General features: G+C 47.9%; 9 protein-coding genes across 9 annotated transcripts; 6 read left to right on the top strand and 3 right to left on the bottom strand.

Annotated features, from left to right (window-relative positions):
• Positions 1-51: 51 nt before the first annotated feature.
• On the top strand, positions 52-1698 carry L203_104552 (uncharacterized protein; the record flags this gene model as incomplete). The annotated part of the gene is made up of 9 exons (XM_066213933.1): positions 52-270; positions 317-471; positions 515-702; positions 752-859; positions 905-1114; positions 1163-1221; positions 1275-1312; positions 1362-1441; positions 1487-1698. 9 exons carry the CDS (start codon positions 52-54, stop codon positions 1696-1698), a joined length of 1269 nt encoding a protein of 422 aa, XP_066070030.1.
• Positions 1699-2733: 1035 nt separating this feature from the next.
• On the top strand, positions 2734-8893 carry L203_104551 (uncharacterized protein; the record flags this gene model as incomplete). Its single annotated transcript, XM_066213932.1, has 11 exons — positions 2734-3723; positions 3776-5729; positions 5774-5804; positions 5851-5998; positions 6046-6124; positions 6177-6376; positions 6427-6618; positions 6684-6698; positions 6750-6776; positions 7498-7581; positions 7625-8893. The coding sequence occupies 11 exons, from the start codon at positions 2734-2736 to the stop codon at positions 8891-8893; spliced, it is 4989 nt and encodes a 1662-aa protein (XP_066070029.1).
• A 419-nt stretch (positions 8894-9312) lies between these two features.
• L203_104550 (uncharacterized protein) lies at positions 9313-10418 on the top strand (the record flags this gene model as incomplete). Its single annotated transcript, XM_066213931.1, has 5 exons — positions 9313-9478; positions 9522-9740; positions 9784-9909; positions 9958-10234; positions 10286-10418. The coding sequence occupies 5 exons, from the start codon at positions 9313-9315 to the stop codon at positions 10416-10418; spliced, it is 921 nt and encodes a 306-aa protein (XP_066070028.1).
• A 355-nt stretch (positions 10419-10773) lies between these two features.
• On the bottom strand, positions 10774-15178 carry L203_104549 (uncharacterized protein; the record flags this gene model as incomplete). The annotated part of the gene is made up of 13 exons (XM_066213930.1): positions 10774-11827; positions 11883-11988; positions 12039-12153; positions 12199-12287; positions 12335-12446; positions 12494-12779; positions 12827-12897; positions 12942-13121; positions 13175-13423; positions 13472-13521; positions 13566-14114; positions 14235-14418; positions 14576-15178. The coding sequence occupies 13 exons, from the start codon at positions 15176-15178 to the stop codon at positions 10774-10776; spliced, it is 3648 nt and encodes a 1215-aa protein (XP_066070027.1).
• Positions 15179-16219: 1041 nt separating this feature from the next.
• On the top strand, positions 16220-17971 carry L203_104548 (uncharacterized protein; the record flags this gene model as incomplete). Its single annotated transcript, XM_066213929.1, has 7 exons — positions 16220-16277; positions 16340-16538; positions 16584-16695; positions 16739-17267; positions 17313-17538; positions 17583-17752; positions 17796-17971. 7 exons carry the CDS (start codon positions 16220-16222, stop codon positions 17969-17971), a joined length of 1470 nt encoding a protein of 489 aa, XP_066070026.1.
• Positions 17972-18474: 503 nt separating this feature from the next.
• Positions 18475-19984, top strand: L203_104547 (uncharacterized protein; the record flags this gene model as incomplete). The annotated part of the gene is made up of 6 exons (XM_066213928.1): positions 18475-18640; positions 18923-18969; positions 19020-19091; positions 19176-19511; positions 19554-19783; positions 19828-19984. The coding sequence occupies 6 exons, from the start codon at positions 18475-18477 to the stop codon at positions 19982-19984; spliced, it is 1008 nt and encodes a 335-aa protein (XP_066070025.1).
• Positions 19985-20312: 328 nt separating this feature from the next.
• On the bottom strand, positions 20313-21078 carry L203_104546 (uncharacterized protein; the record flags this gene model as incomplete). Its single annotated transcript, XM_066213927.1, has 3 exons — positions 20313-20776; positions 20833-21028; positions 21076-21078. 3 exons carry the CDS (start codon positions 21076-21078, stop codon positions 20313-20315), a joined length of 663 nt encoding a protein of 220 aa, XP_066070024.1.
• Positions 21079-21570: 492 nt separating this feature from the next.
• Positions 21571-22885, bottom strand: L203_104545 (uncharacterized protein; the record flags this gene model as incomplete). Its single annotated transcript, XM_066213926.1, has 4 exons — positions 21571-21764; positions 21811-21911; positions 21959-22646; positions 22768-22885. 4 exons carry the CDS (start codon positions 22883-22885, stop codon positions 21571-21573), a joined length of 1101 nt encoding a protein of 366 aa, XP_066070023.1.
• Positions 22886-23562: 677 nt separating this feature from the next.
• On the top strand, positions 23563-26420 carry L203_104544 (uncharacterized protein; the record flags this gene model as incomplete). The annotated part of the gene is made up of 9 exons (XM_066213925.1): positions 23563-23913; positions 23967-24369; positions 24417-24525; positions 24575-24734; positions 24781-25549; positions 25618-25998; positions 26053-26096; positions 26146-26361; positions 26409-26420. 9 exons carry the CDS (start codon positions 23563-23565, stop codon positions 26418-26420), a joined length of 2445 nt encoding a protein of 814 aa, XP_066070022.1.
• Positions 26421-26471: the final 51 nt, after the last annotated feature.

Raw genomic sequence — 26471 nt, 5'->3', positions numbered from 1 at the left:
GATAGTCCTACCAAGTCAACCAGAAGCAAGAGACCTCTGTGGTTGTCAAAGATGTTGTATGCTGGCTTTGGGCTTGCAGGACTAGTTGTGGTGGCTATCGCTGGGAAAAAGTATCTTTCGACTATGGGACAGCCATCCTTGAACCAAGTCGATACTCTTCAACGCCGTCATGTCCCTGGTGAACCTCCCAGGTTTGCCCAGATCATCCGTCCAAAGGATTTTGCCGTGCTAGACACTGTCAAACCAGGTAGCGAGTTTGATGGTAAATCAGTGAGCCAATGTCAGTAGTCACAACGATCTGACAGAAAGTCCATAGCTCTTTATTCCGCCTGGAACGAACCAGGAATCTCTCAGGGCGAAACCTTTTCATATCTATGATGATTCGTTTCATGATATCATCGGACCAGATCCGACTCTGACGCTGATTGCTGACAGCGGGAGAGACCCGCTCTTCCATGAGGCCACAGTTTGGTGAGTTGCTATTGCCGAGGACTTTGGCTAAGCGAGCATATAGGAATAAGGCAAGAGACGAAGTCTGGTTTGTTCAAAATGCAGGAGACAAGGCTGCTGGTACTGGCTTGCGAAAATCTGCCGTGGTTCAAAAGGTTTTACTCTCGCAAGCTGCGGCAGTACAAAAGGGCGAAAGAAACTCGACAGAAGTGACTGTCATTGATAGCAATGTGACAGTGGTAAACCCGAATGGTAGGCTTGCCCATTGTGTCTCATGTGGCCGCTCAGTCAGCGACACCAGGCGCTACCATCTACCGGGACAGGATCATCTTTGCTGGAGAAGGCCAAGGAGCCAATGTTCCTCCGGCGCTCTATATGCTTGATCCCAACGAACCCTACGATACCACTAGTAAGCGTTATTGGCACAGTTAATGTTGATACTGATTGTGTTTAGTCATTTTGAATAACTTTTTTGGCCGCCAATTCAATTCCCTAAATGACATATCTGTCAATCCCCGCAACAAGGAGTTATACTTTACAGACGTCACCTATGGATGGCTACAGGCATTTAGGCCAGCACCTGTGCTGCCCAACCAAGTTTACAGGTTCAACCTGGATACTGGAGCTGTACAGGTTGTAGCAGATGGGATGAACATGCCTAATGGTCAGTGCCCTGCAAGCAAGCTGGCCAGACGCTGAACACTACCAAAAGGTCTCACGTTTTCCCCTGACGGTCAGCATGCCTATGTGTCTGATACCGGTATTTTATCTGTAAGTGTGACGAGCGACAATGAGACTGAGACTGAAACGCCTTGTATTGGCAGGGTTTTTGGGGCGTGAACTACACTCATCCTGCTACCATGTAAGGGGGTAATCTGGTGTTGCTCAAGCGCCTAAAGCAGTTGATATAGCTATCGTTGGGATGTTCAAGATGACGGCAGCTGGGACAACCGAAAGGTCTTTGCTTATACTCACGTTGGCAGTGCAGATGGCGAGTCTACCTCCTGGTAACTGCGTAGACTGACTTTGTATGCAGGTATTCATACCGATTCTCAAGGCAATCTCTATGCTGGGGTCGGAGACGGCGTCCATGTGTTTAACCCTGCCGGCATCCTTGTCGGTAAGATATACCTTGGCGAGACATCTGCCAACTTCAACTTTGCCGGCCAAGGGCGTATGGTCATTTGTGCAGAGACACATCTCTACTATGTCACACTTGGAGCATCTGGGTGGGATCCAGAGGCGTGAGCCCAGGAAAGACGTAGGTGTGTTTGGAAAGTCTTGAATTGGCAAAGAGGCGTAGAGTGAAGGTTACAACTGCATGCATCGCTGCGTGACGTAGCGCATGTCTTTTCCCACTCAGCATGCCGTCTTGAGATTCACAGATGATACTACCAGCCTCGCTCCTTTTATGCTGTACAATACGACAGACCAAAGGAAAACACTCTCGTTCTGGCTGAGCAGTATATCCTCTTCTCCATCTCTGTCTATCCTCATTCTGCCACTCTCCTATTGCCTCGCCTCATAACTAGGGCCATCCTAGCCATAACTAGATGCTAATACTCTCCTTCCAAATATCTCCCATATAACCTGTTTAGCCAGTGCAAATAGTATGCGCTTAAATTCTACGTTGCTCTTACTTTTGCTTGATTGTATCCTGACGAATCGTATACTATTTACGGACCGCTGCAAGCCATTTTTATGTAGCAAAGAGACTTGAATGCCTGGAAAGAAGAAAAAAAGTTTGAAAGAATCTGGTAAAAGAAGTCTTTTCAAGATAATTGTAGAAATTTATAATTAACATTAGCTAGGGTTGTAATGTTAGTGTTTTATGTTGAAAGGGGAAAAAGGTGTTACATGGCAGGAAACTATTTTTGTGCATTTTGATTTGTTACATTCTTTTTCTTCATCTTTTCCTTCTTTCTTTCTTTCTTTCTTTCTTTCTTTCTTTCTTTCTTTATATTTTGTTGCCATTTTACAACAAGAGGATACGGCTAGTCGCCTGCATAGTAATTCATACAACACGCTTGCTTGCAATTCAAAAGCTAGTCAAATTTTGGAGAACAGACCGAGAGAGTTGGACGGGCAAGAAGCATCCACATCCACTGTCAGCCACATCCAGGCATCAACAAATGTTGAGGTGAGTACTCTCTATGTTCACTGTGCCCAACGGGATGACGACCAACAACCACCTTTGTCTTTTTCATAGTAGGCCATTTTTCCCTGTCACACGTTATACCGGGAGAGTTCTACCATCATTCAATCGTCATTTATCGCGTGTAAATGTCCCATTACTCTCAACTTTCGATAGGCAGCGGGACTGCCAGTGCTGGCCCATCCACGCCATCATTACCAAGGCGTCCTCAAGGAGGACGGCGACGCGGTGTTATTCCCGGATTGTTTATCGCAAATCCAGACAACTCTGATGAAGATGGGTCGCCTCCCAGAACGGGTAACCAAAGATCACCTTCGCTGGCAGGAGCATCTCCAGTCAATATTGCGTTGAGTACCAGCAGAAGAGGAATTGGAGAAATGAGTATTTCCCATGCAGCGTCACCTTCATCAAGTGTCACGGAGCGGGGACACATCCCATTTCCCTCCGTCCCTGCCCCACAGCCATCGCCCTTACCATCGATATCGGCCTTTCCTAGCCCTCAGCCATTTATATCGAGTCCTTCCTCACGGCCCTCTTCCTATGGACATAGTACTCCAGAAATATCACCCGTTCCACCACAACCACCGCCTCAACCTCAGCGTCATCTCCACAGAGCTTTCACGACACCTGTACCCGACCAATTTCAACGGCCTCCATATGAAACGCACCCCACGAGTGCGAGCGGATCAAATATATATACCAACATTGCACATTCACCCACTCGTGCTCTGCCCCCGTTGCCCTCACCCGTACAGCAATCTCCACAGCATACACATTCTCCAGCTGTACTTCGATCCCAGACGTACTGTATCCCCCAAGCGTCTGGTCCGAGTCAACAGTCAAACTCTGCGGAAAATCTCGACTATTACGGGCTAAAGCTGACTCTGGATGATGATGTCGACCCGGAAACTCGTGCACTTTTAAAACAGTTGCAGAAAGAAGAGGAAGAAGAGCAAAAGAAGAAGGAGGATGATTGCAGACGACAATTGGAACAGGATGAAGAACTGGCAAAGAGGGAGCAGCAAAATGAGAGAGATATATGGGAAATGATGCAGCGGTTAGACATGGAACGGAGTCAAAGAGAACAGGCTCAGATAGCTGAAGATGAAGCTAGAGTGGTATGTTTGTTCGATTATAAAATTGTATTTGATGCCTACTGATGTTTAGCAGAGGGAACTTGAGGCTGAGCAGAGACAAAGAGAACAGCAACAAAGAGTAGAAGCAGCTCGAGTAGCTTTGGAAGCTGAGCAACGAGAAGTTGAGCAGCGGCAACGTGGACAGCAGAGTCGGATCCATGCTTTTGCGCAAGAACGGAAGAATAAGCAGCTCTATTTCTCTCAACAAGCCAAGATGGGAGTACCGATCGAAGATACAACGGCTACTTGGGATGCGACACTCAGCATGGATTCTTCTGGAGGTGGTTCATCGTCTCTGCGGCGGCGGTCTGAGGGAAGGGTACCCTTGATCCAAATACCAACACCTCGACCTAGTGGAACTCAACCGACGCCTCTCAGTATTCGACAAAACAGCCAACCTTATTCTCCGAACCATTATCAAGAAAGCTTTGTTCCTCGCCATCCGTCAACATATTCCCAATACGGTGAACCCAGTTATGCGCAAGATCGATTAAAAGACCCGCACCTGCAACAAGCAACTGGCCGAATGCCATCGTCTGGTCAGATTGCCCAAAATGTCTCTCCCCGCCCTGATCTTCGTCGCGTGCGTCACCCCTTCAGTTATGTTCCACAAGAATTAAATAGCGATCATTTCCAAATACCTGTTGCAAATCCTGCGAGTACGATGGATCAATGGCGATCAAAGAATGGATCGCATGTGGTAATACCAGGTACACCCAACAGCGAGTCAACTATAAGACCTTCAAGGAGTACAACAATAGATAACAATGACTCGAGTTCGGGAGATACTGCCACCGCCGGGCAATATAGCAGGAAGTTGCAAGAGATGATGACCCAGCTTGAGAATGGTGCTGCAAATGGAACAATTCGACCTGCAAAAACAGAGGATGAAGAGGAAGAAGCTACCTTGTTCCTTCCAACTCCAGTTAAAACCCCGGAGCAACCGCCGTCTACGTCTCGTCCTGCGGCTCTTCCACCTCTACCCTCAAAGCCTAATCTGATTGTTGATACCTCTCTTCACCGGCCTCCGATAAGTCATTTTAGCACCATGCAATCAGCAAGTACGCCTTCCGATAGTGCTACAGAATCTGAGGATACTGGGGATGGTGGCTTGGAGTTTGAAGGATCTGGTGTCAGGCGCGGCAAGTCATTTGCTCGACCCAAGGATCCCAATCAATGGAATTTTCGTCCTGAGCCCGAGCAATTGTATAAAGACCTCGATAGAGTGTTTCCTCAGATCGATCTCGATCAACCTATAGTGCAGGGCGGCGAGTTGACGCCTTCAACGCCTGGTCTAAATTCGCCAAGTCGAGTGGAAACGAGTAGCGGGCTACCTTTGCCTGCTGGTGCAGCTCCTGGTAGACAAGGTGGTCCTCAAGCAGGCTCAGGTCCTCTCGGTCGATCTGCGCCCTCGAATTATGCATCTCCTGCACCGCCAGGCTCCTTTTCACGTATCAAATTTAATGACAGCGAACGCCGGCGCTCAATCCGGGTCGTTGCTGATTCAGCTTTCCGCCGCAACTTGCAGCGACAATCTGCACGCTACGAGATGACTAGACCGGGTGTGCCTGCTATGCCTGTGATGTCTGGTCATGGGAAACCAATGTTCGATGGGCGGAATGATGAGCAAAAGAAGCAAGGCAGCCGCTGGAGCTCTAGCATGTGGGATCACAAGCTTGTTGAAGTCACCAAATTCGCACAGGTGCATGGCAAAGGCGAAGAGAGTATTCCTGAGTCACCTGCTGCCGAAAACAAACCTGGAACGGTCACTTGGATAAAAGGAGAGCTTATTGGCAAAGGTTCTTATGGCAGAGTATACATTGCATTGAATGTGACGACGGGTGATATGATGGCGGTCAAACAAGTCGAGTTGCCTGTTTCAGAGATTGATAGAAATGACCAGAGGCAGCAAGGGATGGTTAAGGCTCTTAGAGATGAGATTGAGTTATTAAAAGGGCTGGAACACAAAAATATTGTAGCATATCTTGGTAGGTAATTGTCAATTGGGCCTTGCTGACTTTTTTTTGGATAGGGTATGAGACTAGTCCAGAATATCTGTCCATGTAGGTAATGCATTGGACATTATAGAGTAACTAATGATAATTCTAGTTTTCTCGAATATGTCCCTGGTGGCACCATTGCTTCGATCTATCGTACGCCCAACCAGGCTCGTTTTGAGCCTCAGCTTGTCAGATTTTTCACCGAGCAGATCCTTGAAGGTCTAGCATATTTGCATTCCAAAAACATTTGGCACCGGGCAAGTATCGGTATTCATTCTTTAGACCCTAGATTGACCATTTGTAGGACTTGAAAGGAGATAATATATTGGTGGACGGGCAGGGTATATGCAAGATATCGGATTTCGGTATTTCCAAGCAAACGGGTCAGTATGATTGTGATCTTGGTACCTGTCATGCTGATGTTTGCATAAACAGCCGACGCCTACGACTCTGCTGGCCAAGCGACTGCCATGAAAGGATCCGTCTTTTGGATGGCACCCGAGGTTCTTCAATCTAGTAACGAGCAGAGTTACTCTGGCAAGGTGGACATCTGGAGTTTAGGTTGTGTGGTGATTGAGATGTGGACCGGGCAACGACCTTGGGGTGATATGGAGGTGATTGCTGCCATGTTTGAGGTAAGCAGATCCATTTGGGAGTCGCCTATCACGCTGACCATTTTAATCAGCTCTTTAGCAAACGGTCTCGACCACCACTTCCTCCGGATATCATTCTATCGCCTGTAGCGCTTGATTTTTTAAATCAATGCCTTGCCACCAACCCCCACGACCGACCAGTGGCAATTGACCTGTTGCGTCATGAATTTATCAAGGACGGAGACTTGAATTGGACCTTCAAGAATAGCAAAATCGGCAAAGCTGTTGCTAAGAGGGGAGCGAAAAGACCCAAAGCCTCAGCCTGAGCACTGGGTGTGGGAAAAGGTAGACGGGTATCTGTAAGGTGTGTATCATGAGTGATGGTCATGTTCCCAAGGTTTACGGTGCTACATAGGCGGCTTCATTCATCTGGGTTTTATACGTGGGTAGACGTGTTGTGCATGACGTGTTGTGTCCATCAGCCCATGAGTGCTGCAACCATGCTTCTTTTCAATAGGCAAAGACAGCAAGAATATATGGCCATGCTCTATACATGACCCACTTGCTGACGCTCGACTCTACAGCCAAGATGACGACCGTCAATGTCGCAACATCTCCTGTACAGTGCTTGTGGATATTATGTTGAACCTGACGGTTGCTTTCCGCAACCATCCTCAAACTTCATCATCGCTATTTCTGCGGATAAGTATCCAGTGGTCTCTCACCATCCCGCCTATGCTGCCCTATACGGAGATTCCGCTGCATGCTTTCTTGCCATCTTGCCATCCTTGCATCTCCAACTCTAACCTTTATCTTTTACATTTTCCATCTTCAGCTTTTATATTTTCATCTTGAATTCTTTTCAACTCTAAAATCTCATCCACCTTTTCTTGCGCATGGACCTCCACCGACATTTTTTTATGGGCGACGTGGTGACTATTTATATTTTAAAAAAAGATAATGACTTCTTTCCTTTTTTCTTTTTCTTTTTCTTTTTCTTTTCCTTTTATTGCGCTATTTGAACCAGTCACTTCTATTTCGCCATCACAACTCTCTTTGCACGTTGTAGAGCAAGACGCTGAGCCAGGCGTGTACACTGACAGCTACGAGACCGAGCGACAGGTATGCATGCGCTCCGGTTGACTGTTGCTGACTTGTTGTAGGATCACCCGGATAAAACTCGACAGGTTTCTTTGGCGAGAGCGCAAGACTGTGTGGTTGGGTGGAATGGAGTAGGCCAAGCGTTTGTAGGTTGACTCTTCACATCCAGGTGTTTGCTGATGATGCCAGCCGACACTGCGCAAACAACTGGAGATGAGTTTTCCTGGAATTGTGGACGCGCCGGTGGCAATGTCAAGGAGACAGTCTTACCACGCCAGGCTATTGGCGCCTTCACCCGAGAATGGAGCTTTGCCGCTGGATACCTCTTCAACGTCGCGATCTGGTGCTGTCTCCAGCAGATCATCCTACCGCAATAGCGTCGTCCGTGTATCAAGTCCGCTGAGGCGGCAAGTCGATGGCGAGGATGAAGAGAGTAGCTCAGAGGAAGAAGGGCAGCAAAAGGTTTCGCAAAAAGCAGCTAGCTTCATCGGTGTCGGCGGTCTCCTCAGTCCTCCCTCGTCGCCGGAAAAACAAAACAAGACGTTATCTACATCTGCGACACAGCGGGGAAAACCGTGCAAGCGTCAATGTTCGATGGATTCTCAAACGTGGTCTCCCAAATCTCGACAGTTGAGCCATGACAGTCCAATCTCTCCCATCAAAATTGCTCCGACCAGGAGAGCCAGTGTCCGGAACCCTGGTCTCTGGGCGGATTCAATCACCTTGCCCGCATCGGTCAAGACTGCTTCGGTTCCCGAGCTGGACATTGCAGACCCTTCTGCTCCTAAATTCTCGAGATCTAGGTTGAAGAAGTCGAGCGTCGTCATGCCCCTCTCTGCTAAAACCTCGTCATCTTCCTCTATCAAGTCCCGAATCAGCCTCTTTTCTTCTCCCGACGGTTCTTTTTCCTCTCTCACATCGTCATGCTCCGGTACGGATGTGGCCTGTCGACCTTCTCAGCGGTCGCAGACGTCGCGTCCCATGTCTCTTCCGTCCCAGGATCGTCTCGCTGCTTTGACCGAGTCAAGACGGCTTGAATCGCACAGCCAAGTTGGCCTCGAGACATCTGAGTTAACACCTCCCTGTCCTTCATTCATGCAACGGGTCGATTCGGCCGCTTCCGTCGTCTCCCACGACTCTAATACCTCGATGGAAAGTATGACGAGTGGGTCTTCGATGCAGGCTTCGTCTCTGGACTCTTGTGAGCCCATCACTGAAGAACCGGTCCAGATACGCGAGGTATCCGCTGCGAGCTTGGGTGAACCAGAGCGAGCGGCGGGCATAGAAGGCATCTCTGGCACCAAGCCGGGCGGTGATGTCAGTGTAGATGGCGGTTCTGTGAATCACGTCAAGAGTGGGAAGAAGAGGGGCAGAGGTATATTGCAGAGAATAGTCAAGGCACTCAAATTGGATAGAAAAACACCGATGATGAAGGCCAGTAGGAGGGAGAGCCTGTGAGAACTCAGCCTAGATTTCCACCGCTCCCAACTTTGGACATTGACTCTCATTTCCTCAACGCAATAGATTTTACAAGCCTTGGCCTGGAAGACCGGCATCATGTGGACTACAGTATCCTTTATCACTATCGTTGTCACCATTTCATGTCTGTACGTATGTCAACCATGTATCCTAGTCATATAATGTTCTCGTTCCCAAGATGTTTATGTTCAACGTTTTCTGGGTTGCAAGAAGAAAAAATGTGGGGCCCCAGCCAGTAACTAACCACCGTCGAATTCCGAATGTCACTTTGCGGGGAAACGCATTTTAAACAAAGATAAATTCATTCACTTTTATTATTCTTTTTTGTTTATTTTTATTTTTTTCAACATTCAATATATAAAAAGCAGCAAAGAAAAACAAAAAACTCCTCAAGCAATATGGCTATTCGCATACTCTTTCAAAACTTTTCAGCTGGCCTACGAGCCAAGCCTCGACTGGAAGCAACTCGTCTGACCAAACGTCTCGTTCACGAGCATAGCCCTCGTCATCATGGACAAGAGATCAGGAAGCCGTCCGCTCTGAGAAAATGGACTGTCAGACTGGGTACGTATGTGGCTATGAATCTGGACTGACAGTGTTGGTATAGCGTTGGCCGTTGCTTTGCCATCGGCCTATGTCTTTGGAGCTGCTTTTCCTCCACAGCTGGTGCTCATGATCTTTCCGCGCTTCTCCCCTCCACCGCCGCTCAAGGACAGCCCGAGAGGCAAGGCGCATACGAACGATGTGGAAAAGTGCATGCAAGAGTTGGATATTGTCGAAAATATGAGAGAAGAAATCAAGAGAGGAGCAGCGTGGTATGAGACCAGTGAGTTGCGTACTTGCCGTCAGGACATGGGTAAATGGTGTAGGGCCTTACGACAAGTATGATCCTCAAAAGATCCACAACTCTCTCACTGCTGGATCTCTCCGCGGGCCAGGCAAGCTGGCCGTTCCACCTGTACTGTTTGCGAAAAAGGACGAGTCCGAGGCGATCGGTAAGTCTCTACGTTGGCCAATACGACAAGGACTAACGTCGTGTCGAGCCATCATACACCTCGGACGGGCTCTCTGCGGCCACGACGGCATCATCCATGGAGGATTACTTGCGACAGTGTTGGACGAAACCCTGGGCCGCAACGCTCTTCTCAATCTTCCCTCTCGTATCGGCGTCACTGCCAACCTCAACATCAACTATCGCTCGCCGTGTACGGCTGACCAGTTTGTCGTGGTGAGGACGAATGTGGTCGAAGTGAAAGGGAGAAAGTGTGTTGTAGAGGCCAAGATGGAGACCTTGAATGGAGAGAGCGTTGCGGATGCCACGTCCGTCTGTCTTGTCTAGTTGTATAGAACGCTGACCGTTTTGGCTTGTAGTGGTCTGTTTATTGAGCCCAAATGGGCTCAGTTTCTCGCCTCCTCTGGAGTGACTGAAGCCATGGGTCGACCTATACCTCAGCCGGAAAACACGGCTGCGCTGATGGATGACCAGACGGAGAGGATTATTTAGGCTGTTACGACGTTTTATGTTGGGATTCTGGATGACGAAATCAACAAGAGACATACAGATATACAATGCTAGATGAATGAATTGTTTAGCTAGATACAATGTATCTCATTTACAAGTGTCATTACAAGTGCCATTACAAAATGAACGGTCGACATTAGAAAAGTCTCATTAGTATTTGAATAACAAACTCTCCCACAAGCATATAAAAAGACACAATTCATCTAATATATGCAAAAAAGACACATTCAAACAAGCTATAAGAGTTTAGAGATACTTTCAAGATTACTCTTTTTAAACAAAAGAAACAAAACAGCAGACAATTCCTTCACTCGATGACACACATTTCGCAACATCTTTAAAATGTTTTACCAACGACAATGTTTGTAGACAACCCACTCAGCCTTTTGTTCAACACATCGTTCGCCTCGCTGTCATCCTTGGCCGTCACGTCCGGTCCAGTCAGATTAGATTGGTCTGAATCCGACTCGGAGTCTGAATGGGTGTGGGTGAGAAGAATACCTTCAGGTGTCGGGATTGTCTTGGTAGTTTTGGACTTGACCTTGAGGCTGGTCTTGGGCGCGACAACTCTTCCAACATCAGGAGAAAGAAAGTTTGAGTTGATGGTAGACACTTCTCGTTTGGGTTGGAGTTTGATGCTATTGTCGTTTGCCAAAATGGCAGAAAGAGGCGGAGTAGGAGAAGGAGGCACATCGTTCGTTTCAATTGTCCCAGGGTCCAAGACGCTAGAAGGCCGGCTGACACTATCAGGACTACCTCTCTCAGTCTCAGTGTCTGTCTCTTCACCCGAAGCCTCTTCCGTGACAGTTTGAGAGAGCACAAGGCCATCCGCTTTGATAAGCAGAGCCTTGAGGGAAGGCTCGGCTAGAGTAGTATCTCCAGCAGAGGACGAGGTAGTTTCTTCAGCAGACTGTGGCTCAGCGTCGGTCAAATCGTCCTCGGAGCTGTCAGATCCGTGGCTGGCCATAGAGCTAGAGGCACGTTGTGATGAAACGACGCTGAGTGCCAGCTCAAGCTTGGCCTGAATGTTGGCAACTCTCTCGGCAATACTGTTTTCCAAAACACCGCGATCGTAGGCCTTACTCCCACTTTGTACAGTCTCAACCACACTGCCCCCTCTAAGAGGCGTCTTCTTGCGCTCCTCCTTGGCATGGCCGAGTACACTCAACCCTGTCATGCCGCTGAGATCGCTTCTTTGAGAAATAGCGGTCAATGGACGATCTTTTTTGGTTAAATGAGACGAAGAAATAGAAACGGCCCCAGAGTCATCCACAGGCGAGCCAGGACGAGTGGGAGAAGGAGGAGGCGGGAGGTAGTTGTCCAGTGCTCCGGCAATCTGCATCTCAATAGAGTTCATGATTTCCTCTCGCTCTCGTTCAAGTTCTTGGATCCTAGATTTTCATCAGCAAAAACATCAAGTGGTGGCATTCAAGGTCTAATGCCTACGAGTGGTGCATATCCGACAATTGTCTCATTGCCTCAGCTCGAGCGCCCTCAGTAGCCTTGAGCTTCTCTTCAAGTTCAAGATTGGTCTTGGTCTGTTCTGTGGCAACTAAGAAAGGTTTAAGCGTCGAGTTGCAAACAACCCCACGTGGCACATACTGCTAGACAATCGCTTTGCTTCTCGACGTTCTCTTTCAATCTTGGTCTTGAGCTCGTTCGCCTCAATAGTAAGTTTATCGGCATATTTCTCAAAAGCTTCAAACTGGCTTTTCCACTACATCGTGTTAGCTCGGCCCAGTATGCAGTAGGAATTACTGACATGTTCGCCTTCTTCAATAAGCTTGAGAAGTCTCTTATTAATCTTAGCAACCTTGACTTCCAAATCATCACGAGCTTCAACATAGTGTACTGCAAAATGTTAGTCATGGATTTTTACTTTGAAGCAATAGACGTACATGCCCGTCGACGCATCATAGCCTTGGCCAACTGTTCTCCAACAGTCAGCTGCGCCTGAGCTCTACCCACTCCAAATCTGGTGAGTCTTTGAATAAGTGTCGGTTTCTTGTGCTATTTTTGATCAATTTCCCAATCGCGGCGGGGAATAAGTGACTCACCTTGTCAGTCAAGAATTTGTCGAAGACTTCTATAACACTTTCAAACTTCCACCATCCTGGTGACCTTAGTCTTTCACCAAGGAAAGTTGGCCTGTCGCCCTTTGACCAAGTCATTTTGTTGAGAGGACGGAAGGTGCCTTTAGGATAGGATACTTTGAACTCCATCGGTATGGAGCGATCAGAAGGGTAAGAAGGTCCGAGTGCAGCCAAGAGCCTCTGCTTGACTTTTTCACGACGGTGACGGGGAGAAATAACGTTTACAGGAGGGGTACGGCATGACAAAGAGCTAGCAAGGGTCAACTGACTGAATATATTAAATAGACTTAAGTTTACTTCGAGTCTAAATCAACGATAGCTACCTCGCCAGGAGGAGCGAGAAGATATCTGCACTCTGTAGACATACCCTACCCAAAGTTAGCTCAAATTTTTCTGTCCACCAAGCGCTTACAATGATATAAGGTCCAGGATCTTCAATCAAGAAGGTGGCATCTCTGGCATGAATGATGGGTACCGTAATACCGCTCCATCCACGAAGCTCTACAAGGTATTTCAAAGAGCTGACGGCAATGTTCAGCATCGCAGGGTGCTTGGAGCAAAAGATGACTCGACCAGAGTTACTCAATGCAATCTGTCAAAAGTAAGTATAGCCGCTCGCTCTGAACTCAGAGAGCGTTTACTTACCTCTGCACAAGTGATGATGTGGTCTAGATCAAGAGCCTGAAATAAAGGCCAAATCTGAAAGTCGACTTTGACCAATCCTCGATCGAAATCAATCAATCCGCCAGGCATATAACCCTCAAGAACAACTTCGTCATCAGGTGAGGTACCAACAGGAAGATGGATGATACTTCCTGGTCGAGGAGGAAGCGTATTAAGAAGACGAGATACTTGAGTCATATGGACACGAGCATTCTTGGAGAAGCGAGCCCACTAAAAGTGTCTTGTGAGAGTTTTTCTTAATAAATGAATAACACTGACACTGAGACGAAGATAGTCCTGAAGCATATCGTAGATGGGAAATCGCGACACTAGGAAAGATCAGTGGCATATTCACTCGGAACGATGATCTTACCCATAGTGATGGCATAAGGCATCCAAAACACATCGACTTGCTCATCAAATACTGCCTTGACATCCTCTGGAACGCTTTCAACAATACTCATCTTCTCAACCCAGCCTGTACCTCTTCGACCAAGAGCACCTTCTCGATCGGAATCACTGACACCAGTCTCAGTCTCGCTTCCTAAAGTGATATCAGCTTCGCTCTGGTTACGAAGCACACGTCCGAGAGAACGCCGCGGACGTTTTTTTTCAGACGTTGTACTGGCTTTTCGATGGCCGGGAGGTTGGTAGTTTGGCGAAACCGGATTCATCGAGTTTAGAGAATTTTGGGTGCCAAGTTTGAGCCTGTCGGAACGAGACTTGATTGCTTTGAGTTGAAGGGCTCGTTCCTTGTCTGCATGAGTCCATACGGTAAGTGTGACTCCATGAAAGACGAGCTCAGTCGCAGATGAGTTGATCTTGCTGGAAGTATTCGTTGTGGCTGGCTGATTGAGCTCAGCTGCAGAAGAGTCTGGAAATCCAGAGAAAGTCGAACCCAGGCGTTCTCGGGCAATATTCGCTAGAGTGTCATGTCTAGGAATAGTAAAAGCAAAAGAATGGCACGTGGTTGGAGGTGCGAGAATAGAGTTGACAACCTCGACTACCTCATCAGTGATAGCTTCAGTGTGTCAAAACTTACTATCCCGCGGGTGAGCAAATTTGAGAGCTTTGGAAACGAGCTTTTGAGCTCCACCAGGCCCAGCATCAGGCACATGCTTTCCTCGAAGGTCTTTTGACAAACCACCATTGGTAAAAGTGCTGGTCTTGGAATCTTTTCTAGTCCTTGTATCATCACCTTGAGGCGCATTCGACTGCGGTCCACTCTGTTCGCCGCTAAAGCAACTTCCAAGCATTTCGGGTCTCCAAAACAGCCCAAGAGAATCTTCATGAGGTTGTACCCCTCTCGTCGTGTCATTGTCAGCAAGAGACCATTCCCCAGTAGACTGTCGTTAGCCCCAGTCCACCCAAAGTTCAACCTACCTTCCCAAGGCCAGACACAAGATACAGACTGGCTAATTTGGCGTTGGGATCAAGACCGAGCATCTTGTCGGCCTTGTGCCTCGAACCAACGCTGGCAGAAGACTGGTTGAACCTGTCTAGCCCACCGAGAACCAACTTGCTCTCACTCTGGAGACCTCTCAGCTCATCTTGCTCTTCCGTCTCTTCCATAATGCCTGGTGCACGGGTAGACATTGTGGTGCGTCCCTTTATACGTGTAGGTCGGATTGAGCCACGGGCGTAAGGGTGGTGAGTAGGGGCAGACTCCTCCGACAAGACAGAGGAAGGATAAGGTGGAGAAGGCGGAGAGCTTAGTGAAGCAATAGAAGAATTTCGACTAGGCGATAGACGCGACGACTGTGTCGGCGCATTGGCTTGAACCGAAGAACTTGTGATATAGTCAGCCACAATATCCACCACCTGCTGGTCTAAGGATGTCTCGGAGGCTTTGTAGCTGTAATATTTTTCGTGATAGGTCGGCTGGCGGCGTGATTCCGCCGAGTGGAGGAAAGGGGTTGCAGGAAATGGCGAGGACTTGTGATGCTTTTTGGGCACCATTGACCTGTCCGTCGATCCCAGTGCCATGTTCAGTGTCGAGAGATGCCCAAAAAGGAGAGGCAGCCCTCGCCAACCAGGCTGTCTTTATAGTCTTGCCTTTGAGGAATTCATATGGACCTAGTCAGGAGTTGATGCCATGGCGTGTGTTTGATCCGACATCGGCCACCGCCACTCATCCAACCTGGATTTCGAGCATCCCCGTCCATCCTAGAAAATCCCAATAGGATGGTGTATGCTGCGACGCGTAGAGAAGAGAAGAACAGGAGAAAAGAAAAGAGACGATTGCGCGATATATATATACTCTGCTTTAATCGCTGCTGCACTCATTTTCTTTCTTCTGGTGAGAAAATGAAATCCCCAACGTATGAATTCATGTAGGACACAGACAGGCACGTCACTTTTGGATCCTGATCTAAAACCTTGAAACCGTTTCAACGCTACACAGCGACCAGGATGGTGAGGCGGCGGTCGCCGCTGATGTTCCTATGGATTTTATATAGTTGCTTATTTTTCTATTCTCTTTTATAGTTATTTACTGGTTACTTACCAAGGAGATTTGGCCGCATAAAAAGGTCTCTTGGCTACTCAGAACTAAACTAAACGACAGCTTTCAGAGCAGCGAATTCCGCATGCATGGAACAACAGCAGTAACAACATCAGCAACAACATCAGCACGTTCAAAAATCGGTCTCTGTGTAACTGCCATCACATGTATTCGGCAGTAATAAACTTGATCAATAATGCCACGTCACTCGGCATTTTCATCAACCAATCACAGGGCGTATAGATAAGAGCTTATCTCGCCGCGACTCACTTGACAGAAAAGCTTATCTATCTGCACTTCTATCAAGTTTGGATCGGGACGCGGTCAGGAACGGGATGTATTCGGGATATTGGGACGAATCTGGGAGATAACGACGAGATAAGGAGTCTTGGAAGCCAATCAAGTTGCGCCTGCTCATGTTGTCCTCTGCAGCCATACGGTCCGTGGGTTGAGTCGCTGGTCTTGTACTTAACCCTCCTCTCTGGACTTTTTCGTCCTCTTTCCAAGGAAAAGAAAGCAGCATTATGGTCAACGTGAGTTATACAGAGACATCGTCGGACCTCGTCTACTATGCGGACGACGGTAAGCGGGTTCTCTACAACTTGGGAGATATTGGCTTTGGTAGGTGATTGAAGCATGAGCAGTGTCATTGACATGGAAAGTCCTCGCCTGCATGGCCCTCGTTTGGCTCATGGTGCCCGGTGTTGGGTTGTTTTACTCGGGCTTGCTTCGAAGGAAGAATGCGCTGTCCATGATATTTTTGTCGATGGCTGGTATCGCTGTCGGCTCATTCCAGTGGTTCTTCTGGGGTTATTCTCTTGCCTTTTCTGGCACTGCGTCCAAGTGAGTTGCTCATTTTTGTGTGGGGTTTAGACTGACAGTGAGCAGGTTTATTGGCGACTTGAGATATTTTTGTCTCAAGGGTGTACTTGCCGACCCTTCTATTGGCTCGACGAGGATCCCTGCGCTTGTCTTTTGCGTGTACCAGTGCATGTTTGCGGTATGTTGATCTGTCGAGTGGAACGTTGGCTGATGAGACGTAGCTCATCACTGGTGTTCTTGCCATTGGTGGCTTTGCCGAACGGTCACGGATCGGTCCTGTCATGGTCTTTCTCTTTTGCTGGCTAACCCTCGTTTACTGTCCTATCGCTTGTTGGACATGGAATGCCAACGGTTGGTCATTCATCATGGGTGGTCTCGACTTTGCTGGTGGAACTCCTGTCCACATTTCCTCTGGTACTGCGTCGCTAGCTATCGCCCTCTACCTTGGTAAACGACGTGGATATGGCAGGGAGTGTCTTGCATACAAGCCCCATAACACTACATTTGTCATCCTCGGCACAGTATTTCTCTGGTTTGGCTGGTTTGGATTCAACGGTGGTTCAGCGCTCTCGGCCAATCTCCGAGCCGTCCAGGCTTGCATCGTCACCAACATTGCGGCCAGTGTGGGTGGGTTGACATGGATGTTGCTTGATTACAGGCTTGAGAGAAAGTTTTCTGCGGTTGGGTTTTGCTCTGGCGCTGTTTCTGGTCTGGTCGGTATCACCCCTGCCGCTGGTTTTGTCGGTTCTCGTGAGTCCCATTACAAGAGCTTGATCCAAATTGATCTGTTTACAGCCGCCGCTGTGGCCATTGGCTTTGTCACTGCCTTTGCTTGTAACTTTGCTACCAAGCTCAAGTTCCTCATCGGCGTCGACGAAACCCTCGATGTCTTTGCTTCTCACGGTGTTGGCGGGATGGTAGGTAACATCTTGACTGCTCTCTTTGCGCAAGCTTCCGTGGCGGGCTTTGACGGCATCACTGCAATTAAAGGCGGCTGGTTTGACCATCACTATGTGCAACTGTAGGTACCTGCTCCGACAAAAAAATTTTGCTGACACTGCACAGGGGATACCAAATTGCAGACTTGAGCGCTGGCTTTGGCTACTCGTTTGTCATGACCACCATTATCTGCTGGATCTTTCACTTTATCCCAGGTATGCGCCTGAGGGCCAGCGAGGAAGCAGAGATTATCGGTATAGACGACGCTTACCTTGGTGAATTCGCCTATGACTATGGTGGGTTGATACAGCTTTGAGTGTCTTTTGACATTCTCCACAGTTGGCATTGACCCAGAGTTGCGTCTCCACCGAGTCAACTCAAAGCCCCAACTTACGTCTGGTGATGTGATTGCTGATACTCCTACCAGCAACAGCCACGAGTCAACCATCAACGAAAAGGTGGACCCTCATGCTACTGGCAACGCTATCGCTGGTGGTGGTCGGGTGGACGTTTAAACTGATAGACTTGAATATTAAAAATCTTGCTTAGTAGTTGTAGATTGCGCTGGAAAAGTTGTCGCAGAATGGCGTCCGTTCTGGTTTCAACTATACTTTAATCAGCTCTGGGACATGCCGTTGTAGCGAGAGTAATGTATCTCATCGATTTGCGAGACTCTTCCTGTGACCACTCGGCGCAACACTCCAGCATACCAGATCGATACGTAAGACAAAACCACTTCCCATGCATCCATCAGCTTGCTTGAAAAGACGTCTTGGCCAGCTAAGCTCGCTCGTCAATCTTCTTGCTCTCGCTTTTCAATGCGGCGATTCGTTGACAATAAAAACTTTCAGCGTCATGAGTCGTTGTCTTTAGCGGAAGCAAGCGCCAAACGTAGGCTTGAAAATCACCTGACGGAAAGAGTATTTGGCGAGATGAAAAAGCAATTCATCTTGAACATGAATTTATAAAACAACTTTCCACTTACCTTGTACTGTTTCTTCGTCCCATCCACCCAGCTATGGCCGATATAGCGACAGCCGACTCAACCTCCAGCCCGTCCCATCCCATCCCTCGTACATCCAACGACCACAACGCTTCCAGCTCGTTTTCGTCTTTGAAGGAAAAGGTGGCGCGCGCTCTCAGTCCTAATAGGTATAGCGGCGATGCTGTTGGAAGAGGAAGTGGTAAGTAGATGGAAAGATTTAAATGAAAACATTCCAACTCTTTACTCGTCCCAAAAAAAAGGAAAAAGAGAACAAATTCGGGATTTATTCTCAAATATATTCCCAACTTTATTCACAAGGTCAAGATAACGGGTATGACCAATCAGAATGCTTGTTGGCGTTATCTCTCATCAAAAGTTTGCTTCTTGGCTGTTATCTTGGACTTGTATTGACGAGATGGGATACTATTGCCACTCGCATTTCTCTTTTGCATCTTGTCTTTGTCAACTGATCTTTAAACAGTAGGCATGTCTTTTGTAGAGGAACGAGGTCGACAGCCAGGTCACGTCGTACGTGGTAGGAATACGCTTACGATATGCGCTGATAGCATTTGGAACAGGTATCGACGGGACGGGGTGGCGCAGGCAATCTGGTGTCCCACGTAGCGACAGATGTCGATATGACTCTTGGTGTTGAGCGTGGACGTGAGCTCTCTCCACAAGCTTTGGGAGATCATGTATGTTGTGTTTTTGCGTCGGTGTGCTAACGGTTGTAGGTGACGCATTCGGGCCGGGGTGGCGTGGGTAACATCCGACACTCCTCTCATTCTCGTACCCGAGACGAGCTCAAGGCGGACGCCAAGGAGGAAGCTCTTCAAGAAAAGCTCATCTCTGACGCTCGCGGCCGTCAAGCTGATGGACCGATCTCGACAGGTCGTGGCGGTGCGGGCAACATCTCGCGGAGTAGAAGCAGGTCCCAGGCGAGGACGGAGGGGGGACGAGAGGGTAGTGCACTCGGTCTGGGCAGAAGGACCACGCACGAGATGACGCATGGTGGTAGAGGAGGTTTTGGGAATATCTTGGAGGAGCGGGACTCTGTAGATGCTGAAAAGGTATGGCCTCTGCCTGGCGAGACTTGCTAATAGAGTTTGTAGCAAGCCGCTCACGATGCCTATGAGGCGGATGTCTTGGCCAAGCACAATACAGCTGAAGCCACCCATCCTCATGCCTATGCGACAGGCAAGGGAGGTCTCGGTAACGTCCATACGCCTGCCCCAGGCGAGCCAGACTTGGGCCAGCTGAGTCTGGAAGAGTGCGAAGAGAAGGAGGCGCATGCCAAGATTCATGCTGGAGAAAAGGATCATTGGGTTCCTGCCGGTAGAGGGTATGTCTTGCCCTGTTTTTCCTTATCTCTACTGACTGTCGCAGCGGAGCCGGTAATATGTATCGTGCTCGCTCAGACCAGTCGCCTGCGGGCGATGAGCGAGGACGCGACGCTCACAAGGGTGGTGTTCTCGGTACCGTCTTGAGAAGTATCAGTCGTGCGACAGGGAGGGAGAAAAGTAGTGATCAGGCTAGAGACTGATTTTCTTTAAGATATCTATGTCTTTCTCTTCTTTTTAATCTTGAGTCAGCGTTGTCACAGTGTTGGGAAAACATATTTAGTGTCCAATGTAGAGTGTTAAGGAGAATCTTGTACAAGACGCAAAATACACTGGTAAATCATCATAATGCTCATACACAAAAAACGCCCAAAATGACAGCTAAAAATATGGAAAGAATGGATGAGGAGCTCCAAATCGGCACGTTTCTCTACCTATCATCTCTCCCTTCACGCCTCATTGTTGCTCTAATAGATGAGGTTTTGATTTCCAAACATTGTCTCAAAAAAATTATCCTTCCTCTCTCGCCGTCTATAGAACCACACACTTTTGCTTCTTCTTCTTCCCACCTGTCACCAAGTTAGATGGAACCACTCCCCCAGACTTGGAAACCTTGATCCGCTTGACCAGACACTTGAAAGCCGCTTCAACATTGCTGTTGGTCTTTGCGCTCGCCTCGAAAAAATCACAACCCAACGCTCTTGCCAGCATTGCCCCCTCATCCGTCGATACTTCTCTCGAATGAAACATGTCTTTTTTATTTCCGACAATGACTATTGGCACTTTGCTTGCTATAGGTCCTGTTGGAGACATGGGCTGGCCGAAGGAAGATGTGTAAGGAGGAGAATATGGGAGGGAAGCTTCGTCTTTGACTCGAAGGACACGTTCGACTATACGTTCAACTCGCTCAAACGTTGGCCGGGAGGTTATAGAGTAGACAATCAGGAATCCTTCGCCATCTCGAATCCATTGATCCCGCAATGCAGTGTATTCCTCTATACAGTGATAAGCAAGTGCTTTCGGTCGCTCAGAGAAGAGAAAAAGAAGTTACCTTGTCCGGCCGTATCCAGAACTTCTAAAAGGCATGGTTGATCATCCACAACCCATTGTTTTCGGTAGCAGTCCTCAATCGTTGGGTCATACGTCTCTACAAATGAAGACATTGTGAATTGAACGGTGATGGCTGTCTTGCCCACGCCTCCATCGCCCAAGACGGTGACTTTGAAGAGCATCCGTGGTGGAGGTGGCTAGCAGACAGCGTGAGCGGGATGCATCTGCGAAAGAGATGACTTGCCATGGTCAATAAAACAGCTGAGAGACGAGATGGATAATACAAATAAAAACAAAAACAAGTGGCAATTCAATGTTGAAAGTAGATTGAAAGCGGAATAGTAAATAGTGGTAATAATAAAGTTAGAAAAAAAGTTAATTACAGATTGTTCAACAGGTGGAGGCTATAGAGGACGGAAAGGAAGTATTGCCCACAAGAAACATGGGCCCGTGCGCGGATTGACCATAATAATGGACAAGTTTCATTACAAATAGTGTGTATTGATAGAATCTGTCTTGCTGAAATGTTTAGCTTATATGCTCATACGACACAAGTATAAACCTTGCAGAGTAATAGAGATATTCTCCGGAAAGTCCACCTCACATGCAGCAGATACAAACTTGCAATTCTTTAATAAAACACAACAATGCACTTGTACAAGGTCTAGCCTCAAAGGCGAGATAGAATGAATCTCCATTTGAAAACCTAACGATCGACTACCAAAACCAGTCCTCAAGCCTAAGCAGTGTTGAGGATTTTCAAAAATTCCTTGCCAGCAGTGCCACTGGGAATAGATTTCTTGACGGAGCCCTTCTTGGCAGCTTTTCTCTCGGTGCGGAGGAGCTCCTGTCGGCGGAGAGTCTTGGCGTAAGGGTTGAGTCGGAAAAGAACAGACTTGTTGCGAAGAGGATTCTTCTTTTGGGTGAAGGGCCCTATACGATAGTCAGTACAGAGCCGACAACAAAGATATCGACATACTCTTCTGAACTGCCTGACCGGCGGGTCGGACGACGGATTGAATTTCGTCAGAGTTGATGAGACGAGTAACGTCGGAAGTAGAGATCTTGGCAGTGGGAAGGCTAAATTGACTTAGCACAGGCCACATCACAACTAACCCTAAACTCACTTGAAGCCAGACTTCTTCTCGTAAACGCTGTCAAGAGCAGCAATGGCGCTCTCAGTCCAGATAATAAACCTGCCAACGTGGCCACCAGGGGCGAGTTGAAGGAGGTTGAGAGACTCCACGGAAGAAGTCTCGACACCAGGAATGTTTTTGAAAGCCCTGGTGATACCTTCGTCCTTGGCGTAAACGACAAGAGGACCTCTCCTTTGCCTGTGTCTCCTGTTCCTCAATTTTCCCTTACCAGCCCTAAGCTTTCGGCTGTTGGAAACTTTCGCGATGTCGGGGTACGCTGCGACAGTCTTGAGGAGCTCGACAGCAGCCTTCGTCTTGTCGGTAGACTCGATAGAAGAAGATATGACAAGAGGAACCTCTTGAATCTGCTCAATCCTGTGGCCACGGGCGAGGACGAGAGAGGGGAGAGCAGAGGCGGCAAGAGCGGAAGCAACAGCGTATCGTCGCTGATTCTGATTGACCTTGACGTGCCATTTCCTCCAAGTCTTGGTAGGAGCAAACATACGACCACCTCGGCACATGTTACCGAAAGCAGCCTGGCCAGCCCGCTGAGTACCGCTACCACTGACACGAGGGATACGGGCAACAGCACGACCAGTACCCCAAGACTCAGCAGAAGTCTGGTGGCCGGCCTTCTCAGAGACAGCGTAAGCCTGTCGCCTGTTTTTGGCGATAGACTCTGCAATTTGTCAGCAAAGCTCTTTTCCCAGCTCATGCGCCCCATAATCCAGTCCTTGCACCATGCTCCTCGTCTTCCTTGTGCATTTTTTTACATACTGCATATTCAAAACACAACTCACTGTGAACCTGCTGAACAACATCCAACCTGATGGGAGCGGTGAAGACAGCAGGGAGAGGGAGAGAGCCAGAGGACTCGCCAGTGGCTGACCAGACGGTAACGGTGGGACGAGCGGCCATTTTTGACGATTTTTCTCTTTTTCTTGAGGCTTAAAGATTCAAATCATTATAAAATAAAGGTTTTCTGGGAGTTCTCGTCGGCGTTTCGCAAGGTCCAAATGCCGAAAAATCGGACAGTCATTTGTGGCGACGCCTATCATTACGTAACATATATATCATCAGAACCAAACAATATATGTTACGTTGGACTCTTCATTCTACTATTCCACAATGTACGTTCATAGAGCAAACCCGCCAGGTTCAAAGAGAACAATGTTGACAAGGGTATAGGATCCATCCTATTCCCATCCGTATCAGAAGCCAACAAATGGATCAGTAACGAAAACAGCCATACCAATGTCTACATAGTCCAGCTCGCCGTCTTTCTTACCCGAACCAGCTTCAACAACTGTAAAGGACTGTCCTAGAACGTATTAATTCTTGCATACCTAGAGACACGACAAGCATACACCTTTGGCAATGCTACTCTATTACGCTTTTGTATAAAGGAAATGTCCCGATCTGGCTGGTGTGCGGAGGTCGCCGCAGTTCATGTACCACTGCAACCTCCACGTCTCCTGGCCATCTCTGGAAATGGGAAGGGATTTTATATTCCTTTGTTAAAGTTGATATATAAGAGCAAAAAGTTGGCAAGGGCCTTTTGCGCAACTTCTTGCTACCATCACAGACAATAACCAATGCTGAGAGGTCCACCATCCTCTGCATACACTCGCCGAACTCATATCCCAGAACAAGAATCTTACAGCCCCTGGGATACCCGCGTACACCCAAGATCCTACGGCTCGGGCAGGGAGCACTCGTATAGCTATATAGACACGGCATCCAGTCCCGCCGAGGACGCGTCACTTCCACTGTATAAAAAGGATATGGAAAAGCGACGAGCTGGAGAACATCAAAATGTTTCCTCTGGGACACAGCCTAAAAAGGAAGAGGTTGATGACCAAGGAAAATGGGCCAAGGGGCACGGCGCTGGGCCTGGTGTAGGTGGGAAGAGAGGACTTCCGCCAAGACAGAGGATACCCGGTTGGGTGAGTTGGTTTTATTGAGACGGGAGGATAGAAACTGACAGAAATGAGAACAGAAGGGATTCATGATTGAGAATGAGGAATGGGTTTGGACAGGCATCTATACCCTTCTCTCTATGCTAACTAGATACTGGCGGATTGGTGCAGCCAATTATGTCGTCTGGGACGAAGCTCATTTCGGTAAATTCGGTACACACTATATCAATCGTGACTTTTACTTTGACGTTCACCCACCTCTGGGAAAGATGCTGGTGGGCCTTGCCGGACTGTTGTCTGGCTATACTGGCAATTTCGAGTTTAAGAGTGGTGTCGAATATCCGTCAGATGTACCTTACACCTCGATGAGAGTAATGCTTGCTACTTTTGGTGTGGCCCTTGTTCCTCTGGCATGGTTGACCGCAGGCGAGCTGGGGTGGTCTAGGTGGACGAGACATTGGGTCACCGTCTGTGTTCTCTGTGGTGAGTGCTTGGTTGCGTTGGTGAGATAATGCTGAGAGCTGCGCTAGATATTGGATGGCTCTGTATCTCTAGATTTATTCTCCTTGATTCAATGCTTCTCTTCTTCACCTTTACCACAACTCTTGGTCTTGTAAAGTTTCACAACCAGAGACATGCGTAGGTCCTTGTATATATGTCAATTGTACTTGGCTCATGTGTCTTTTAGCCCTTTCAATGACGACTGGTGGATCTGGCTGGTGTTCACCGGTTTATCGATAGGCTGTGTCTGCAGTGTTAAATGGGTTGGTATGTTTATTACCGCCTTGGTTGGTATCTACACTATTGAAGACCTGTGGGCCAAGTTTGGCGATCTTTCTATGCCATTTGTACGCATTCACTACCTCTGGCTGTGACACACTAACACACGAGTAGCGGACATATATCCAGCATTGGGCTGCTCGAATCGTTTGTTTGATGGTGCTCCCATTCATTGTCTACGCCTCTTGCTTTAAGCTACATTTTCTTATACTTAATCGATCGGGTCCAGGAGACGCCCAAATGTCCTCGTTGTTCCAAGCCCACTTGCGCGGCAACGATTTTGCCGAGTCGCCTCTAGAAATTGCCTATGGCAGCAAAGTGACGTTGAAAAACTATGGTTACGGAGGCGGTCTTTTGCATTCCCATGTGCAAACATATCCCGTTGGCAGTCTCCAACAGCAAGTGACTTGTTACCATTACAAGGATGAGAACAACAATTGGATTATCACTCCACCATGGGATGCCGACCCCATCCACCCAGACGAACCCGTCAAATATCTCGAACATGGCGATACTATCCGTTTGTTGCATTCGCAAACTGGACGTAATATGCACTCGCATCCGCTAACTGCCCCAATGACCAAGGAAAATTACGAGGTTTCCGCATACGGAAACTCGACAATTGGTGATGAACAAGATCTTTGGGTTGTAGAGGTCGTGGATGACACTCATCGCTCTAAGAAAGAGGACAAAAACGGACGTATTCATGCGCTCACCACGCGAATGCGTTTTCGGCATCAAGCCTTGAAATGTTATCTGAAAGCAGCCAACACCGTCCTGCCTCAATGGGGTTTCAAACAAGTTGAAGTGTCCTGTACCAAGGAAAACGATCCCAGTGATGTACACACTTATTGGAATGTGGAATCTCACTGGAATGAAAGATGTATGTCTTTAATTTCTATAATGATGTTTCCTTCGCGATTTCAAATCAACATTAACATGTCTGTATAGTGCCTCCTGGTAATGCCAAGCTGTATAAGTCTCCATTTTGGCGTGACTTTGCTCATCTAAATGTCGCTATGTGGACATCTAACAATGCCCTCGTCCCTGACCCCGATAAGGAGGATATTCTCGCTTCTGAACCTTTTGACTGGCCATTCCTTCATCTTGGTCTTCGTATGTGTGGGTGGGGCGATCAGCAAATCAAGTATTACCTCCTTGGTACACCTATCGTCTGGTGGTTCTCCACTATCAGTCTTGCTCTTGCCCTTGTTTTAGCTGCATGGTATGTGTGTAGGATGCAAAGAGGCTACAAAGAGTGGAGTGAAAGTGAATGGGAACACTGGCTTTGGGTGAGCAAGATTGCGTTCTTGGGCTGGGCTCTGCACTTTGGTAAGTTTATGTGTTTTTTTAATTGAGTGAGTAGCCTGACTGTATTCGGATTAGTCCCATTCTTGATTATGGGCCGAGTGACCTACTTGCACCATTATGTAAGTTTAGTCAAGTATTTACTAGAATATCAACTGATAATTACCAAAGCTTCCAACACTCTACTTTGCAGTGCTCATGGCTGGCCAAATCCTTGATCACTTTTTCTTCTCATCCTCACATCGATCTCAAACCAAGAAATTGGTGTGGTTTGGAATATGGGCAGGGGCAGTGGTGCTCAGTTTCTGGTGGTTCAAAGATCTAGCCCTAGGTGTTCGAGGACCAATAAACGACCATAGTGGATGGGGATGGCGAAAGAGTTGGAATGTGAGTTTGTTTGGTCGTTTATGAAAGGTGTCGTTAACTTCTGTCAGATCTACAATTGATTATGACCACTTTGCGGAAGATGTTCCATAGATACCCAAATTTCAAAATGC

This window comes from Cryptococcus depauperatus, chromosome 5, assembly GCF_001720195.1.
Source record: "Cryptococcus depauperatus CBS 7841 chromosome 5, complete sequence".
NCBI classification, from domain to species: Eukaryota; Fungi; Basidiomycota; class Tremellomycetes; order Tremellales; family Cryptococcaceae; genus Cryptococcus; species Cryptococcus depauperatus.
Note: the sequence above shows the minus strand (reverse complement) of the source record. Positions and strands in the feature narration are given on the sequence as shown.